General features: G+C 52.2%; 1 protein-coding gene across 8 annotated transcripts in view; it reads left to right on the top strand.

Moving 5' to 3' along the window:
* The window catches only part of SLC2A9 (solute carrier family 2 member 9), a 221,878-nt gene that overhangs the window by 23,347 nt on the left and 179,945 nt on the right, over positions 1-18,586 (top strand). For 2 of the 8 annotated variants that reach the window (XM_035005302.1, XM_035005305.1), the window contains exon 1: positions 16,177-16,779. In XM_035005302.1, coding sequence (XP_034861193.1) covers positions 16,519-16,779 — 261 coding nt within the window. In that variant the 5' untranslated portion in view covers positions 16,177-16,518. Of the gene's footprint in view, positions 1-9,192; positions 9,294-14,122; positions 14,207-16,173; positions 16,780-18,586 lie in introns of those variants that run through there. The other 6 variants (XM_035005303.1, XM_035005308.1, XM_035005304.1 and 3 more) reach the window with 6 other exon arrangements.

Below are 18,586 nucleotides of genomic sequence, written 5' to 3' on the forward strand. Positions count from 1 at the left end.
CCTTCCTCTGACATCGGAGGGCCACGCGCCAAGTCTCCCCGGAGATCACAAATTCCCCGGGGACCTGCTCCATTCTTGTTTGTCAACTCTGGTCAAGCTGAACAAGAACCCGAGAGAAACTCTGAATGAACAGCTAAGTATAAATATTTATCGGACCCTCTGAATGTCATAAATGGTTGACTTCTAAGTGTTAAAAATGGGTACAATTGACAAGTCTCTGCCAGGGGTTGAGTATTAGGTTCATACATTATTGATCCCCTTATAGGGACATGCTGTCGTGTTTATGATGCAGGCAAGGAGGCTGAGCTCACGGCGGTTAGCCGAATTGCTTAAGGTCACACGGCTGGCTGGGGACAGTCCCGGTGGGTGCCAGAGCCTTGCTCTTCCCGCCTAAACCAAGCTCATGAGCCAGGCAGAGGGTCTGAATCTTCAGACATTCCACTCCATTTTGTTGTTGTTGTTGTTTTTTTAAACGAGCTCCTTTTCCAACTTCCTTCAAAATGGTGATCAAACCAAGCAGAGGTCTGTCCGTGCTTCTCCTTAAGGGCTTGTGAGTCAGAGTAAGAGCTCCCTGAGGGCTCCAGACAGACGCAAAATGATACCAAGCAAACATGCCGTGGGCATCCACGGAGAGACTATGCATCCAGGTTCTGGAAGTATGCAGAAAACGTGGGAAGCAGACAGCAAGAAAACCACCTGGTCGGGAGGTCCCTGACCCCCCCACTGCGGGACACTGAGTGCCGTGGCCCCCTGACTCCTGCCAGAGAATACTGCATTTCCTCGGCGGCGCCCGCGGCTCTGGGTCAGACTCGGGGCCCAGTGCTGGCGGGCCACCCTGGCAGCCAGTCTAGGCTGAGCACTCTTGCCGGGCTTTTCTGCGGGCAAGAGAGAGCTCAGCGGGCACTGTGGCTGCTCTGATCAGTTCTTCACCAAATACGCATGAAGTGCCTACTACGTGCTGGACTGTGTCTGGGCACTGGGAGGACAGCAGTGATAAGCAACAAGGTCTCTGCCCCCCCCCCACTGCCCCCTCCCCCATGGAGTTGCATTCTGCTGGGGAGAAAAGACAGGAGCCCCAAAACAAATAGACAAAAAAGAGAACGTCAGGTATTAAGTATGTTGAAGAAAATAAAAGGTAATGAAAAAGAGAGAAAGAGGGAAGGAAGGAGAGAGAGGGAGCAGACAGGGAGAAGGAGGAGGACTCAGAAAAGGAGGCAGGGAGAGACAGACGCACAGACGGACAGGCAGGCCGACTTGGGGTTGGGTGGGTTTGGTTTAGGCAGGGCGGTGAGAGAGAGTCTTTCTAAGGAGATGTGCGAGCTAAGACCTGCAGGACAAGAGTGAAGCAGCCCTATAGTGGTCTGGGGACGGATCTCTGGGCAGAAGGAGCAGCAGGTCCAAAGGCCCCAAGATGGCAGAACCTGGGTGTTTGGGAGGAAGGGAGAAGGCCCGGGTGAGGGGTATGTGGAGGCCAAAGGAGAGAGCAGAGCGACAAGTTGGAGAGGCAGACATGGGCCTTGTCACTGGGGCCCTTCGCAACCTTCCTAAGTCCCACACTCTGGTCGGGAGGGGCCAGCCCCTCGCTCTTCTGTGTCACTTGGATGAACGAGGAGGAGGGTCTGACTCTGGGAGCAGGGAATGGCACATCAGGACTGGTCCTAGGAAAGTCACCGGAGGCTGGAAGCAGAGTAGGTCCCGAGGGCTGGGTGTTTGCAGAGGAGGTCACTCTGGCCGCCCCGGGATGGAGAGCACCTGCAGAAGGGGTGGGGGTTGAGGAGTCGGGCAGTGGTCTGGAGGCCGTGCGGACAGGGTCGGGGGGGGGGATGTGCCATCTGCCTGGGATATAACTGGGAGCCGAGGTGGTGAGGGTTGTCATTATTTGGCCAGGCACCAGGAGGGAATTCAGAGGGAGGAAGGAGTCTGCTTTTTGGCCTGGGAACTGGGAGGGGGCTGGATGAGGGAGAGGCCTGATGGAAGAGGGGAATTGGGCAGGGGTAACAGAAGTTCAGTTTTCATATGGGTGGGCTGAAGGCTGGGGACAAGTCTGGATGAGGTCGACCAGGACAAGAGTGTGGGCAGAGCAGAGAGGAGGCCTTTGCAAAGGCTGAGTCCTGGGAGCCTCCATCCTCGGTGGCCTCGCAGGGAAGGAGGAGCTGCTGAGGGAAAACCAGGCCGGCATGTTGACTGGAAGACAGGACAAGGAAGTTTCTAGAAGGACCCAGAAGGAAGAGGAGTGGTCACCTTTGTCAAAGCTGCTGGGAGGTTATAGGGAATTGACTAGTGACTTTGGATGATTGATGTCCTCAGTAAGAGCAACTTGAGTGGTATGATGGGTCAAAACCCTCTGCTGGAGCAGACTAAGGAAGTGCAGAGTGGAGACAGTGAATCCTTTGGGACAGCTTAGCTGTGACAAAGAGCAAGGAAATGGGGTGATAACAGAAGGTCATGGAGTCAAAGGAAGTTTTTTTTTTCCTAATTGAGGTGAACTTCACTTAACATAAAATTAACCATTTTCTACATTCACAGTGTTGTGTAACCAACACCTCTGTCTAGCTCCAAAACATTTTCATCTCCCCCAAAACAAACCCATCAAATATTGGCTTCCCATTGGCCACCTCCTCCAGCCCATGGCAACCACTAGTCAGCTTTCAGCCTCTCTGGATCTGCCTTTTCTGCACATTCCATCTAAATGGAATCATGAAACAGGTGACTATTTGTGTCCAGCTTTTTCACCTCAGCATAAGGTTTTCGAGGTTCTTCCACACTGTAAACATGTCTCCGGACTTCATTCCTTTCTGAATGAGTAATCCAGGTGTGGATAGACCACACTGTGTATCCATTCATTAACTAATGGACATTGGGACTCTTTCCACATTTTAACTACAGTACATAACACTGCTGCGAGCATTCAAGTACAAGTTCTGTTTGAACACCTGCTTTCAATTCCCTCGGGTATATACCCAGGAATTGTATTGCTGGGTCCCAAGGTAATTCTATCAGGGCGCTTTGAGAAACCATCAAACTGTTTCCCACTGTTGCTGAAGAGGCTGACATCCCCACCGACAATGTAGGAGGGCTCTAGTTTCTCCACATCCTCACCAACGCTTCTAGGTTTATTTATTTATTTATTTATTTGAGAGAGTGAGGAGGGGGAGGGGCAGAGGGCAAGGGAGAAGGAGGAAGCAGACTCCCTACTGAGTGCGGAGCCTGACACGGGACTCCATCTCATGACCCTGAGATTATGACCTGAGCCGAAACCAAGTCAGGCGCTCAACTGACTGAGCCACCCAGGTGCCCCCCTCTCCAACACTTCTTTTTTTTTTTTTTTTTTAAGATTTTATTTATTTATTTGAGAGAGAGAGAATGAGAGAGAGAGAACACATGAGAGGGTATAGGGTCAGAGGATGAAGCAGACTCCCCGCCGAGCAGGGAGCCCGATGCGGGACTCGATCCCAGGACTCCGGGATCATGACCTGAGCCGAAGGCAGTCGCTTAACCAACTGAGCCACCCAGGCGCCCCTCCAACACTTCTTAGTTTAGTTTCTGTTTTTCAGTTGGTGATGTTAAGACACCTTTGTATCTAGCCTAGAAAGATCCAGTAGAGAAGGAGAAATTGATGATGCTGAAGGGAAAGAGGATAATTGCTGGAAGACTCTTGAGAAGGTGAGAGGGATGTACCCACAAGACCCATAAGGCAGACCCTCCAAAGTAAGAAGTCTTTTTGGATGCTGCACCACCAAAAAAAAAAGAGAAAAATGTGTAGACACCAAGGTCCCGAGGCTCACTCTGATGAGAGGCTTCCCCCGCAGAGTGGCAGTGAACAGAGGGTGGGCAGCGGGTGGAATGGATGGTCTTGCATTAAACGTCAATTCTCATCCACAAGTTGTGGTGCTTTAGGCAAGTGGGATGACTGTGGAACCCCAGTATGCTTGGCCACAGAATGGAACTGACAAACGCTTAGTGGCTGCTCTTAGGATTAAATGAGGCTGTGCATAACCAGTGCCTGGCACACAGTAGGTGCTTACTAAATGCAGGTTCCTTCCAGTGGCTCATCCTTCTGACCTGATTGTGAATTACCCGATGGAAGTAATAGGTTTACCCTTCTTTGCAGCTTTCTCAGTATCTAGCACTATGTTGGCCACATAGTAGGTGCTCCGTAAACACTTGAAAAAGAATAAATGAATAAACAAGAAGAAAAATAATGATCAACAAAGAGACTTCCCAAAACAATAGCAATACTGGGCACTTGCTACACAGCAGGCAATTCCAAGGGCAGCACCTTGTTTGGTCTGTATGATATGACCCTGAGATGAGCACTCCCTAATCCCCACCTCGCAGACAGGTGACTTGCCCCATGTGACGTGGCTGGGGAGTGGCAGGCTGGGATTCGAGCTCTGAATCCCAGGCTCTTAGTCATCATGTTATATTATCTATCCAGATGCTGTTAAACCAATGGTTGAATAATCCTGGCATTGAGAATGATCTGCTGCAGCTAAAAAGATGTCAAGAGAGAGAGGTCGGGTGACTGATTGGGGAAAGAAAGGGCTAGGCACCAGCTGGATAATTGCGGAAGCTTTGAAAAGCCTGGGGGAGCAATCGCACTGCCTGGGTGTGTCTGCATTTCCTTATGCACAGCTCAAATCACCCCGGGCACAGAAATGTCATCTTCCTGGTGTGCAAGTTGTGTGAGACATGGAGGTTGGTCGGTAAAAACACCTGTCGTAGATGCTTCGCAGGGATCAGGTGATTTCTTCCTGCTCTCCAGGCCACCTTTTGTCAACCTCAAGATTGGGAAACTGGGGAAATGGGATTAGCCATGAGCAGGTTGCCTGGGTGCTCTGAACTGATGCCAAGGGAATTGGATGCGCTTTTCCAGGTTCCCCAAACGGTGCTATCTCCCAGGACCTAAACACATGCCTGAACCAGGCACAGAGTCCCTTTTCCATGGTGGGTGGGACTCCCAGGAGCCCATTTTCACTTCCCACACTGTCGGCTCTCTCTGTGAACTGGTCAGGAGGAGGCTGTGGGTGCCCTTGGCTGACCTTGGATCTTGCCCCGCGCTCCCCAGACATGCTCTTGGATTCCTCACCTCTGTCCCTCGCATCTCTGCACCACTCCAGCCCTCCATTTATCTCAGAGTCCTGAAGACAGAGTAGGATTCGCACGTGGGCATCTCTTTCACGCTAGAGGGACAGGTCAGGAGGATATTGTGGCATTCCTAGAATAACAAGAGCAATGCCCACGGGTACAGCATCTCAGAGTCGACGGCTCTCACGTATTTCTCATTGGGCTAATTGTACTCCTACATCAACAGAGTAGCAAGCGTAAACCCTTCATCCTGCTCATTTGGGCGTAGGACCCGATCAGCGTGCATCCATCTGTGTCCTGCTTTACAGCTTGTTGCGTGTCATGTCACCTAAACCTCACCGCCACCTGGGCAGGCTGGTCCCACGCTGGCCACACACCCTCAGGCTAGCAAGAAGCCCTCCGACACCCAGGAAGGTCAGTCCCATAATCAGCAGTGGCTTCTCGGGAATACCTCTGCCTTTGACTCTGGTCCAGAACTTGTTGACCCTCACCTGGCAGGTTTCTGATAAGCTGAGCTAGCCCTCGGTAGTTCACTGTTAATCATTTCTCTCTCGGCCCGTGGAGAGAGGCTTCACGGAATGTTTACAGTAACAGCTGGTGCCATTTAATCGTTAATGTTGCTTTCTTTGACAATTTCGCAGGCTTATATCGGATTATATGGGGAGCTGAGTTACCTAGGAAGCATATGCTCTTTGCTCTTTAGACTGTAACAGACAAGGGAGGAGCCAGGTGAGTTATGCTCACAGACCTGGATTAGCTTTAGGGATGATTTCAAGAGCCTATGAGACTCTCACCAAGCAGCTGGAATAAGAGAATTGAAAAGTGAGGGATTTGAAAATCAATTTGGTGAAGATTAAGAGAGAAAACGCACATGAAGTGCTTAGCATGGTGTTTGATAAATGTTAACATAAAAATGAAATTGATTACGAGTGATTATGGCTAAGGCAATCATTCGGATGGCTACTAATCCAGTAATCTCCTTCTGCCGGCCCCCTTCCTCCCTCCCTCTCCTTGTTTCTTTTTTTCTTTCTCTCCTCTCTCTCTCAACTCTGCTCTATTTTCCACATTCCTTTTCAATATGTTGTTTCAGAGTTAGCTTTAGCTCCATGTCGAAGTCAGCAGAGACTTCACCCTGAAAATTAAGAATAAAGTCACAGCCAAGTATTAATCAAAAACGTGGGGGGACTTGGAAGTATGTGGCATTTCCCACGGAGAGCTGTCAGCCAGGGGCAGGACCGCACACAAGGCAGCACCTGCAGGCACTTCGAGGGAGGTGGCCTCCCGCTTGCATGAGCCAGCTTTGGGAGAACAGGTTCACCTGCGCCGTCTGCTGACGTTCTGTGGTGTACGAATGTCAGCCGTGCCCTCTCTTCGCCTCCGTCCGTCCGTCCTTCCACCCAACACAGGTTTTTGAGCGACGATGTGACCTGAAGCTGTGTAGGCTCAGATCCACCCTCTGTGACGGGTTGGGCGGGTAAAGATACTTCTCCAAGGCTCGCTTACTTTATTTCCAGCATGGCTGGCCATCGCGATCGACACATGGCACCCGTCAAAGTTTATTATCAGTAGCAGAGGCGGTTTTCTAAATATTTAACCCCAGGTACAGCCGAGGCGGAGGGGGGGGGGGGCAATCAGATTGCTAGGAGCAGAGTCTTGGGCATCGCTATGTAGGCGTTAACCCTGTAGCTGCTGGGCTGAGGCAGGTGGGCACCCTGGGGGCTGGGACCGGGCTGCTCATCAATGGGTGCAGCGCACTTGGAACTTTTTTAAGAAGTGGCACAGCCACACTAGTGGGCATCAGTAGAGTGTGAGATCGCATCAGCAGCAATTTCTATATTATTACTGCAGATTGAAAAGACAGGGTTTTAGAACCTCACGCTCAGAGCTTCTATTTATACTATGTTCTATTTATTCATTATTCTATTTAAGCCTTCGAGAATTATTTTGAGGCAGTTGAGGATTCTCTACTCATACGCCAAATGGTTCCCCCTCCTTTTTCCTCGTAACCAGTTCTAAGACACCGTCTTAGAACGGTGTCCCACGAGGACCCTGACAAATGATTGCCTTATCTGCGCTCCACAGAGACCATTTGCTGGGAGTCCGGTGATGATGGTGACCATTTAGCATTTATTATGTGCTTCATATACATGGACTCATTTGATCTTCACAAAAGCCCTGTGAGATATGTCCTGTTATTCTTCCTCACTCGACATATAAAGAAACAGAGGTACAGAGAGGTTAAGCACCTTGCCCCAAGTCACACAGCTTGTAAGCTATAGGGCTGGGGTTTGAACTCATGGCCCCATGCCGCCTGGGGTGCACGCTGTCTGCACCTGGCCTTGTGTCGTGCCGGTGGGCAGCTTCCCACCTGGGACATGATGTCTCGGGGACGATGAAGTCATTGTCAGCTCTGTGGTGGTCTCTGTAGGGTGAGGCACAGAGTCTCACCTTCAAGGCTCACCTACTCTGAGTGACTGTCTGTTCCTTCTGGAAAAACTGAATCACTTCCTTCTGTGCACGGGGAGGAGGAAAAGCATTCTAGGCTAAGGGGCAGCCAAAGGAACACGAGAATGAGAATGGCCTGAAAAGGGAGGTCCAGTGGGCTGGAGCGTCCCGGGGTGTGTGCTGGGCTGAGATAGGCAGGGTCCCTCAGGGGAGGGCCTCAGATGTCCCCCTCGAGCGCTGCCCACAGAAGCTCACCAACCAACATTCCTGTGGGGCCAGCTCAAATGACTTCTGGATCGCAGAACCCGTCATCCTATCAGAACTAAATATTCTTCCAGAATTGTATTTTTTTATGCCTGCTTGGCTACTTGACACCTTAAGGACTGATTTTAAAGTTTTTTTAAATTTAAAGCGATTTTTTAAAACTTGCTTTTCTAGTTATAGAAGTGGGGTGTGTGTGTGTGTCAAAAATTGGAAAAGCACAGGAAAACCAACCAGATAGAAATGGACCAAAATACCACGGCCAAGTAGAAACTGCTGTTCCGTTTTGCTACTTCCAGGGAGTCTATTTTCGCTGCACATAAATATGTGATGAGTCCTTTGCTCACCTTGGCAGCCCAGGCTCCTGCTGTCCTTCCGCCTTCCCCATGCCCCGGGAGCACTCTGTATGCTCTTCCCAAATGGGCTCTTCTAGAATGGAAGCTCCATGAGGGCAGGGCAAGGTCTGTCTTGATCTTACCTAGGTATTACAGGCTTAATGAATAATTGTGGAATAAATAACTTAATGTACCAACATCTAAAAAAATCTTAATTTTATATGAAAAAACACACGGGCATAGTTTAAGTCCTCATATAATAGCATGGATTTATTAGTAAGTACATCTGTTTTTAATGCTAATGGATATTCTTTTATAGATCTTTCTCTGTCAAGTAAGATGATGAGCATTTTCCCATGACGTTAAATATTCTTTAACATAGTTTTTAAATGCTACATGAGTTTCCATATATGGATGTACCATAACTTATTTAAACTTTCCTGTTAGATTTTTTTTTCTATTGTGAATACCCATTTGTTAACAATCTCGGGCTAAAATCTTTGTGCATGTTCTTTATTACTGCTTTCTAATAACTTTTTATAGATGGAGTAGTTGGGCCAAAGGGCCCACATATTCTTATGGCTCTGGTAACTTATTTCCAAACTCCAGAAAAGCTGCACATTTTTCTACTTCTGTCCTGCCAGTGATTTTGGTTACAATTTTGGTGACTGGTTCCAATTTGACAGGGAAGATGGGCACTTGGTTTTAATTTACACCGCTTTTATTTTCACGTCTTGGGGACAGAAATTTTGGAGTTTCCAAGATCTTCCCTGCCATAAGGATGACCATCTGAATGAGAATGTTTTGGGGAGGGGCCTGAATTTAATAAGCAACACAGCAAGTGCGGGAAACACAGAAGTCGTCCAGCCCCCCCATCCCGCATCCTGCAGATGGAGACATGAGGCTAGAGACGAGCATGGAGATGCGTGGGTCCCCAGGGGAGCTGGGCACCGCTGCCCTCGTGTCCTCACCAGGCAACCCCCCCATTTGGGGGCACCTTCCCTAATTACCCATCGGGACGGCAAGTATCTAATGACTTCTTCCTTTTTTTCCTCTTTTTCAGGAACAAGGAAACCCAGTCCAAATTTTGAAAAATAAACCATGAAGTGCAGTGAAAAGGACTCAGCAGATTCCAAAGAAAGTGATTTGGCGAGAAAGAAATTGGTCAGTCCTGGTTTCCTTCTCTCTCCCTGTTCTGGTGACGCTGGGGCAGTCCCTCCCGGCCCCTTCGCTGCTCCCGAGGAGATGTAGATGGAGGCGGGTGGAGAAGAGAGAGCAAGGGGGTAGAGGCAACAGTGTGTGGGAAGTTGCCGTGTGAGCGGGAAAGCATGTACTACGAGCCCTAGGCCACTGATCGTATTGTACTGTGGGTGATGATGACTCTGTCATCTGCTGGTGGTCTTCAGGACTGGCGGGAGTGTCTCCACTCCAAAGGTCATTTCGCAACGAGGGGACACTGCTGTGTGAGAGTGAGGATGTCGCTGTCCTTGAGGATATGCTGAAACCCATCCCCTACCCCACCACAAGGCCCAGTCCACCTGCCTCAGAGAGGCCCTCACTCCTCAGGGATCCTTGCACCTTCTTTTAAACCAGACTCAAAAACCAAAGCCAGACAGCACCTGCTCTGTGTGGGGCCTTTACCCTGGTCTCTCCTTCGGTTCTCTTGGCCATATACCCCAGTGAAGACATCACCACCCTCATTTTGCAGGCGAGGAGCTGCAGCTCAGGTAGGGATGAAGCCACTTGTCCAAGGCTACGTAGCTAGTTTGCGGGGGGAGTGGTCTCGAACCCTGGTCCCTTTGTGCCTCATCTCCTGTGATAGCAGCAGAAGCAACCAGGACTCAGAAGAAAATAACATGTCCAAGAAAAAAACATGTCCATGTTTTTAATAAACTGTATTTAGCCGGACAAAGATCAACACAAGTGTATTTATCAAACCACCAGGGAAGTGTGGAACTGGCAGGCTGAGAGTGATTGTCCCCACCCATAGGTGTGAGACAGAGGCTTAAGGAGGGTCCAGCCACCTCCTCGGGTCATCCAGGGATGTGGCAGAGTCACATTAAATAAACAGTCATTCCCTCCAAGGACACACTCCTGTGAGGTAGAGTCACAAGGCTCTGCAGTCCAGGCATTTGGTGTCAGGAAGGAAGTGGTACTGTCATCTTAATCATTCTGCTTAAATGCTATTCAATAAAAAACTCCCCCCCCCCCATTTTTTTTTCCTTTCCTGGTAGAAAATTTTCATCTTGTCCAAGCTGACTTTCTAGCTTCAGGACACCATCAGTTTGAGTTCAGTTCCAGAAGTATCTACCTGGCCCCTTCCCTGAGTGAGGTGGGAAGAAAACTCTGGGAATCCAAAGAGGCTCAGGATGCTGGATTAGCCTGCTCAGGCTGCCATGACAAAGCATCACAAGCTGGGGGGCTTAAACAACAGAGATCTACTTTCTCATGGTCCTGGAGGCTGGAGTCTGAGATCAAGGATGTCAGCAGGGTTGGTTCCTTCTGAGGCTTCTGTCCTTGGCATGTAGACGGCTGTCCTCTCCCCACGTCCTTACATGGACTTTCTTTTATATGTGTCTGTGTCCCATGCTCTTCTTATAAAGACACCAGTCATATCGGATTGGGGTCTACCCTAGTGACCTCATTTTACCCCACTCTCTTCTTTAAAGACCCTGTCCCCCAATACAGTCACCTTCTGAGGTGCTGGGGGTTAGCACTTCCCCAGATGAATCTGGGGAGGGGGACACAGTTCACTCCAAAACAGACACACACAGCCCCGGCCCTTGGTGAGCTCCTGTCCAGAGAGAAAGGCACACATGGGGACAGACACTTGTAAGTAAGGATGGTCACAGCCAGTGCAGTGGTGAGCAGCCTACAGAGCACAGAGGGGCAGAGAGAGGCCCGGCGGGGCTTCGGGGGGAGCTGGTGAGAGAGCGGAGTGCCGATGGATGAGCAGTTATGGGTAGTCAGAGGTAGTCTCCTGAGCAAGGGCCAGGAGAACCTGGCAGGAGTAGGTACTCGATAAATAATGGAGGGTGGGTGTGTGCATACGGGTCAGAAGAGGGTGATCGTGGCTCAGGCCCAGCACACCTGGGAACATTTGTCTAATGGCCACATCCTTGATAGAGGTAACTTTCTCAGGGTCTGCCGGAGAGTGTGGCACCACAGGCCAAGCCAATGTGGGAATGGTACCCACTCTCCCAAACTCCACTTCTTCCCTGTCACGTCGGCCTAGCAGCTCCTCAGATGGCTGCTGGAGGACTGGTGACATCATGGGTGTGAACACATTTGGCCGAGGGCAAAGCAGTGCAGACGCGGCCCGGGAGGTGCAGGAGGAGGGTGCTCGCGTGATGGGTAGTCCCGGTTACCTGCCGTCTGGTCCAGGCAGGTGCAACGCATCATGTTCACCACCGAGAGACCAAACTTGAGCCCTGGCACAGGCCTTAGCAATTGCCCGGTGACATTAACCTGGCCCCAGACCTCCCCGTTTACCGCGGAGGACGCTAATTCCCTAGAGGGGCCCAGATCTTTCTATGCAGAGTACGCAGGATGGTACTTACTTAGAAAAGGGTGAGAGCATTTGGGTCCAGATACAGCACATTATCTGGGGACAAGGTGATTTAAAACATACTAATGAGTATTCATTGTACACTTGCGGTATGCTGGCTGATGTTTTAGCTTCCTCGGTTCGACGTGCTTTTCGAGTATAAACTCACAGAATCTTCCACAAGTCTGAGGCGGTGGCCCCGTCACGCCCATGTTACAGACCAGGACCCTGTGCCACAGAGAGGCCGAGGGACTTGCACCAGGGCTCACAGGTCCTAAGTGGCTGTGCGGAGGCTCAAACCCAGGCAGCGCGCCACCCACCCGTGTCTGGGTTTTAAGCCGCTAAGCTGTGGCAAGGGGAAGGGACAGCTGGGGTCAACTTCACCAAGGTTTCCCAGAAAGTAGAGCTGTAATTCACCCTGAAAAGCTCAAATTCAAAGGAAGGCAGTGCAGTTAACGCGAAGGCCACTCTCCAAATAGCTGGAGCACCGGCCTGGAACTTGAGCCGGGGCTACTCCCAGGTGCGCGACTTGGGGCGAGGCACTGCTCCCCTCTGGGTTCCTTCGCCTTCGGCAGGCGGGGGAGAGGAGTTATGGGCAGCCAGCTCCACCAATAAGAGGAACTCTTCAGGCCAAGCACCACCTCCAGGCTGTGGGACCAAAAGGAAAAGTGAAGTCTGCGCATGTCCAGTCTTAGGGTCTGGGACGGCGCCTGGTGCAGGGCCGGACCGGGCGCAGGTGGGGGCGGCTGGTCTCCCTCCATCCCTGGGGTCTGCATCCCCTCCGGCTTCTGGCCTTGGAGCTCAGATTCAGCAGGCGTTGGATCAGGGAGGCTGAGGCAGGAGAGGTGTGCAGGGGCTCAAGGCCACACTCGGAGCCCGCTGCTGGCTTGCGGACATGCTGTGCTCGGCGGGCAGGGCCTTTAATGCTTGCTGACTCAAGCTTCACAGCGCGGCGGCGTCCCCACCCCCACTCCCCACTTCACACCCAAATGCAGTTGCATATTTGTCCTGATTTGTCCTGGGGCCTGGGGCCTACTGAGTTTTCAACCCCAATGGGAAAGCACAGAACGATTTTAAATGGCGGAGGGTGGGGGGGGGGATCACCTGCCTCAGTCTGAGTTCTAGTGAGATCAGGTGAGACCCGCTGTTAGCGATGAGGAAGGCAGGAAGAATACACGGAAGGGCCTGAGCTAAGGAGGGGAGGGGGAGGAGAAGAGGAGGATGAACATAAAGTCCCCATCAGGATGGCATAGTGTGGGTCCCCAAGACCCGGGGAGGCAGCTGTCCAGTCCCCTCCCACACCCCTTCCCATACCTCAGGCCCAGCCATGCTCAATTATTCTGCTTTCCCACATACCCCAGGGCATCTATGCCCATGGGTTTGGGCCCATGTTCTCCCGCCCCACGCACCTTCTCTGCCTGCATATTCCCCCCGAGCTTACTCAGTAAGCTGAGAGCGCTTACTCTCTTTCAGAGAGCCTTCCGTGATCCAGCCCCAGGTTCATTGTCTGTGATCCACTGAACCTAGTTTGCTTGCTTGCTGGACTTGATACCTCCCTAGCCTTCGCGGGGTTCTGCATTCCCCAAACATACCTTCGCCCACTGGCCTCGGGTACCTGCCTTCTGCCTCTGCGAGCAAAGGGCCGAGGCAGGCTGTCCTAAACCTGTCATGATTAAAGGTACTTCTCTGACATCTGGGGCAAACTGGCCACGTGGTGAATTAATTCTGATGACATGAAGTATGCATGGAGGGGTCTTGCCTCCTTCATGCGTTCCCTGAGCCAGCCCGGGGTTGGGCAAGGAAGAGGTCTTCCCTGAGCCAACGCTGAGTGAGCAGGACAGAGTAATGACCAAAAGAGGGGCAGATCCTTTTTCTTCCAAACCCAGAGCCTCCCCATTTGTTGGAGAGCTGCAAGGCAGTCATGCCCACGTCCAGCATGCTGCTCGAAGCTATGTGTTTTCTAGTTGAGCCTCAGAATAACTACTGGACGGACAGTCCAGGAGGGATCAGCCTTCCGTTTTGCCCTCATAAACACTGTAGCTCAGAGAAGCAAAGTGGATTGGCTAAGGACGCAGTTAGAGAGGCAGGGTCGGGACGCCAGCAGGCTTCCCGTGCCACCAATGACGTTCCTTCTGTCCCAATCCGTTGGGAGGCACCCTGGCTTCATGCCCGGTGCTCCCTCGCTGCACGCGGTTGGGAGGGAAAATCAAAGGTGCCAAAGGAAAAATCCCTGCCCTGGGTGGTGATTCCTGAGAAGGCAAGTTGCCCTTCCAGGACTCCTGGGCTGCAGCTATGACTGGGAACGGGGTGGGGTGGGGGGAGCCCACGGTGCCCACTTCCTGTTCAGACCAGACAGAACTGCCGCATTTCCTGCCAGGCCCCCGCCCCCTTGTGGACTCTGCCTCCTGCTCAGAGATGCCCTGGCACAGCCCGCGGCCGGAGGAGCATGGACTCCCGGGCCTGGGCTCATGCAGGGGCTGCCGAGCGTGGCCGTGCCCGGAGAAGGACACCGGGCAGGAGGACCAGAAAGGTAAACACAGAAACCGGCCTCTGGACCCTGCCATGGGGCTCAGAGGCCCAGCGTGGGCGGCTGCACCTAACTGCCTCCGTGGCCTGGAAGGCCTGGGGCCCTGGGTCAGAGAAGCCTGTCTTGAGTGCAGGCATCCTGGTCCCCGTGACCTTGGCCGTGGAGCTCCCGCTCTGGAGCTGCGGTTTCCTCTGGCAACGTGGCTGTGCTCATGAAATGAGGCCTCGCACGTGCTGGGTGGTGTCCCCTCTTCCTTCCCCACCCCCACAGCTGGTACCCTGTCCCTGGGGCAGGTGATGAGAGGGGGTGGGCCCCGGCTGGCCAAGTGGGGGCAGGGGCTCCAGGGAGAGGCTCCCACCTGCCCTTCTCTATCCTCTGATGGGTGTAGACAAGGGGACAGTGATCAGGGCTGGAAGCAAGGGGGTCCAGGGACAGAAGGCCGCCAGGGACAGCCCAGGGAGTTGGGAGGAGTGACATCTGAGCCGAGACCCAGAGGATAAGGGACTATGGAGAATGGGCATTTTGTCCAAAGTGCATTTCTGTTCCATCGATGAATCCCATGCAGTTCAGGCCCCTCTTACTGCAGGAAAAGATTCTGGCCCCACATCTGGCCGTGTCCATCCTGGTGGCTTATAAACCCCCTTTCTCACTTCCATCCGATCACTAGCATTTCCTGAATACCTTCTCTGCAGCAGGCTTGGTTCCTGGAAGCAAGACCCCTACCCTCAAAAAGTGAGACCCTTGCCCACTGTCCGGCCCCTGTTGCTAACGCTCGCGGGCACAGTGTTAACTCAGCATAACAGCCCAGTAGGTGGGGTCCGTTATCATCTGCATTTTCTGATAAGAACACTGAGTCACAGAGCAGCTATGTAACTGGTCCAAGGTTACAGTCCTAAGCGGCAGAGCCCGGGGTAGGACAGAGCTGAATCATAGAGAAATGTCAACACGAGGAGATGGAGCTTTCAGAGGAGAGGACACTGGTCATGGGTCTTGGATACACAAGTTTCTAGAAGGGAGAATTCCGGGTGTACGTAGCCACACGGGCCAGGCCTAGGGAGACCCTGGCACCTGACCTGGGCAACAGCCATTCTGTATGGCTGGGCCAGAGGGAAAGCAGAAAGAGTAAACAGGCTTTCTGAACCCTCCCTGTGTGCACACAACATTCTCAACATCCTCACCCAGCAACACGGCGAGTGCTCAACAACCTGGACAGCCGTGCTGTTCTTAGATCCATTTTCCAGCTGGGCAAGCTGAGACCCAGAAAGGTCAAGAAACTGGCTCCGGTGCCCATAGCTGAGTGGCCGGAACGTCCAGCACTGCATCCCGTGCTAGAGGAGACTACTGAGGTAGGCAGAGCAGGGAATTGGCTATTGGGGTCCTGTTTTCCCTTCCAAACAGTGTTTGACCGGCTCAGTCCCCGGAACTGTGGACCTTGTCTGTTTTGTTTGCTGCTATACTCCTGGGGCTTTATCAGGGCCTGGCCTGCGAAGCGCACACACGTTACAGGATAGCAGAGAAAGCGGCTTCCAAGAGCACCTGGGTCACCTCCATCCGGAGACTGGCATATTCCCCCCGGCCAGCTTAGGATGGCAACCCCTCCTGTCTCCAGCTCCTGCAGGCTGGTCAGCTTTTGCCCAGGGGCCCAGATGCTTCCGCTCCAGGGCCCTGTCCTGATTGTGACCATCCTTGGATGAGGCCGAAGGACAGGATTCATGGAGGCAGATGCCTCTTTCTCCAGGCTGAGCCCTGTATGTCTCTGCAGGCCCTTGGCCCGAGGGCCTCAAAGTGGCCTGCGGATGGACAGCTGAGTCTGGAACGGCAGGTGCGGCGGTGCGTGCGCGTGCATGTGAGCGCGTGTGCACGTGGGCAGCTGTGAGCAGCCTCAAGCCCCCAGACACGTTCCCAGACGGAGAGGCAGCGCGGTGCAGCGCGAGCCTGCATGGGCCCCAGCCCCCACCCCGGACAGCAGCACGGACACCTCTGTGCCTGTTTCCTCACCTAACAACATCAGGATCAAATAGTACTGATCTAAGGATTCCCGGAGAGAATACCCAGAAAGGGCTCTGGGCAATGCCTGGCCCATACCTCTTGTAAGCCCCAGATGCTGGCCGCTGTGTCTGGCTTTGCTTTTTGCTCCTGTGTGGTTCAGAAAGTGGCCAAATTCAGCTGAAATAATAGCATGTGGCTGCTTACAAAGCACCTGCTAAGGATATTAGGTCTGCCAGTCACTGATCTGTTGCAGCAGTCAGAAGCAAACTGAGCTCCGGGGGCTGACCCAACTCACCCAGGGCGCCTGCCTGCGCAGGTGGACCTGGATGGGCAACTCACCTGCCAGCCGGCTCCAGGAACTTGTCTCCTTGTCCTGGGAATTCCCTGGGGCGGCCTCCCCAGACGAGGGGACAGCCCAGGTACGTCCTGTGGGCCCCTGGCTCTGTGCCCGACTGCCAGATCTGACGTGCTGTCCTCTCCTTTCCCAGGACTGGTCCTGCTCGCTCATCGTGGCCTCTCTCGTGGGCGCCTTCGGCTCCTCCTTCCTCTACGGGTACAACCTGTCGGTGGTGAATGCCCCCGCTCAGGTGAGTGCCCCGCGACTGCGGGATGTGCTCGGCAGAGGGCGCTGCGGCCACGTGGAAATCTTCAGGTGCTAGCGCCTGGCCGGGATGGTACCTGATTCTGCAAACCTTTGCAGGCCAGTTCTGTACCAGACCTTTGCCAGAGGGTCTAGGAGAGGGATAGAGAGAGTGAGACCAGCCCCCGCCGTCGAGGAGGGGAGATGAGAGACACAGAAACAATGTCACAACGCGGGGCATTCAGTTCTTGCTGGAGTGTCCTGGGAGAGTGCAGGGCAAGGAGAGGGGTCTTCGGAGGTCTCAGGGGCTTATTCCTGGGCATGGAATCCGAGGAGGCACAGAGAGACCTTATGCATAGACATTTTCCTGATGTTCTTTTTGTGTTTATGGCTTTTAATCACAGCTTGAGGTCACTTGGGTATCTGTTGGTTAAGATCCACCGTTGGCCTTTGTTTTCGTTTGGAATCAAGACAGTAGGTATGTCAATCAAGAAGAGGCTGTAAAGCAACCAAAAGTGTTTATTTGAGGTCTTAGGATTTGCAATGTGGGAGGCACAGAGAGGACCGAGATTGAGACTGTGCTCGGAATTGCAACAGGGAGTGCAGGCTTATGAAGGCAAAACCCACAGGGTTGGGTAACTTGTTTTGAAGGAATCGTGATCGGTGCTGACAGTGCTTAACTGACCACCTGATGCAGGATTGGCTCTGTTGCTCACCAGTGTTACATTATCTCTATTTCAGTCGGCAGTAGAGGAGGTGTTCCGAGAGGCCATCAATGTGCAATTGGCAAGTCAAAATGGACAAAAGTCAAGAGTTCATGGTGTTCTCAGAATTGAAACAGGAGCCCATAGGGCTGCTTCCTCAGTATCCTCCCCACTCCATTTTGAGTGACTCTCTTAGCAATACTTACTTCCTTTTGTAATTTCCTTTTGCAGGTGCAGTTCCCCAGGCCCCCCTCACACCTTCCTGCTAGTTTGCAGGTTTGGTTTGGTTCTGCCTACCTAGACTATTAGGTCTGTGTGCTACCCATTCCTGGGGGTGCTGGCTTCTGCTTGACCTACTTCCACCCTTGGGCGTAGGGTGGATGAAGGGTGTGAGGAAAGGCTTCCTGGAGGAGGTGATGCCTCAGCTTTGTTTTAAAGGTAGAGCAAAGGCACAGAGGCTTGAGATCTGTGAAATATTTGCAGGAATGCATGTATGATGTGGTTGGAGCACAGGATGCCTTTTGGGGAGCCTAGGGCAGGAGCTAAAGGCGCAGGCAGAAGCCAGCCTCCTGGAGGCTTTTTGGGCTTTTCCTTGTTTGGGGCCCAGAATCCCCATGTGCAAAATGCAAGGGAGGCTGGACCATTGGGTCTTAAAGGGTTCCCAGGAGTCCTGGACGTTGCAGAGGTGCCTTTTTAAAATTCAGATGTCCTTCAACAGTCCCACAATGTCTTTTATAGCTGGTTTGTCCAAATCAGGACCCAAAAAAATCAGTGCCTATAAATGCAACAGAAATACAGAAAAATAATTACAACCCTGAAATCTAGATGTAGATGTTCATTATTCTGTTCCCTTACTTTTCTATGCATTTGAAAAGTTTTATAACATAATGTCCAAACTAATTACATCATTACATCTTTGCCAATGTGTCTATATATGAGAAAGAAAAGGGAAGTTTCCAAATCATGCTACTGAGCCCTGTCCTGTTCAGTATTGTCACCAACTATTTGGACAATAATATAGGAGGGGCATCTGTTGTATTTCTCAGTTGATGAGCTGGAAGGAATAATGACTGTGTTAGGAAATGAAACATGTTAGAATCAGGTGCCAGG

Source organism: Mirounga leonina, unplaced genomic scaffold (assembly GCF_011800145.1).
Source record: "Mirounga leonina isolate KUSES-001 unplaced genomic scaffold, KU_Mleo_1.0 Mir_129, whole genome shotgun sequence".
NCBI lineage: Eukaryota > Metazoa > Chordata > Mammalia > Carnivora > Phocidae > Mirounga > Mirounga leonina.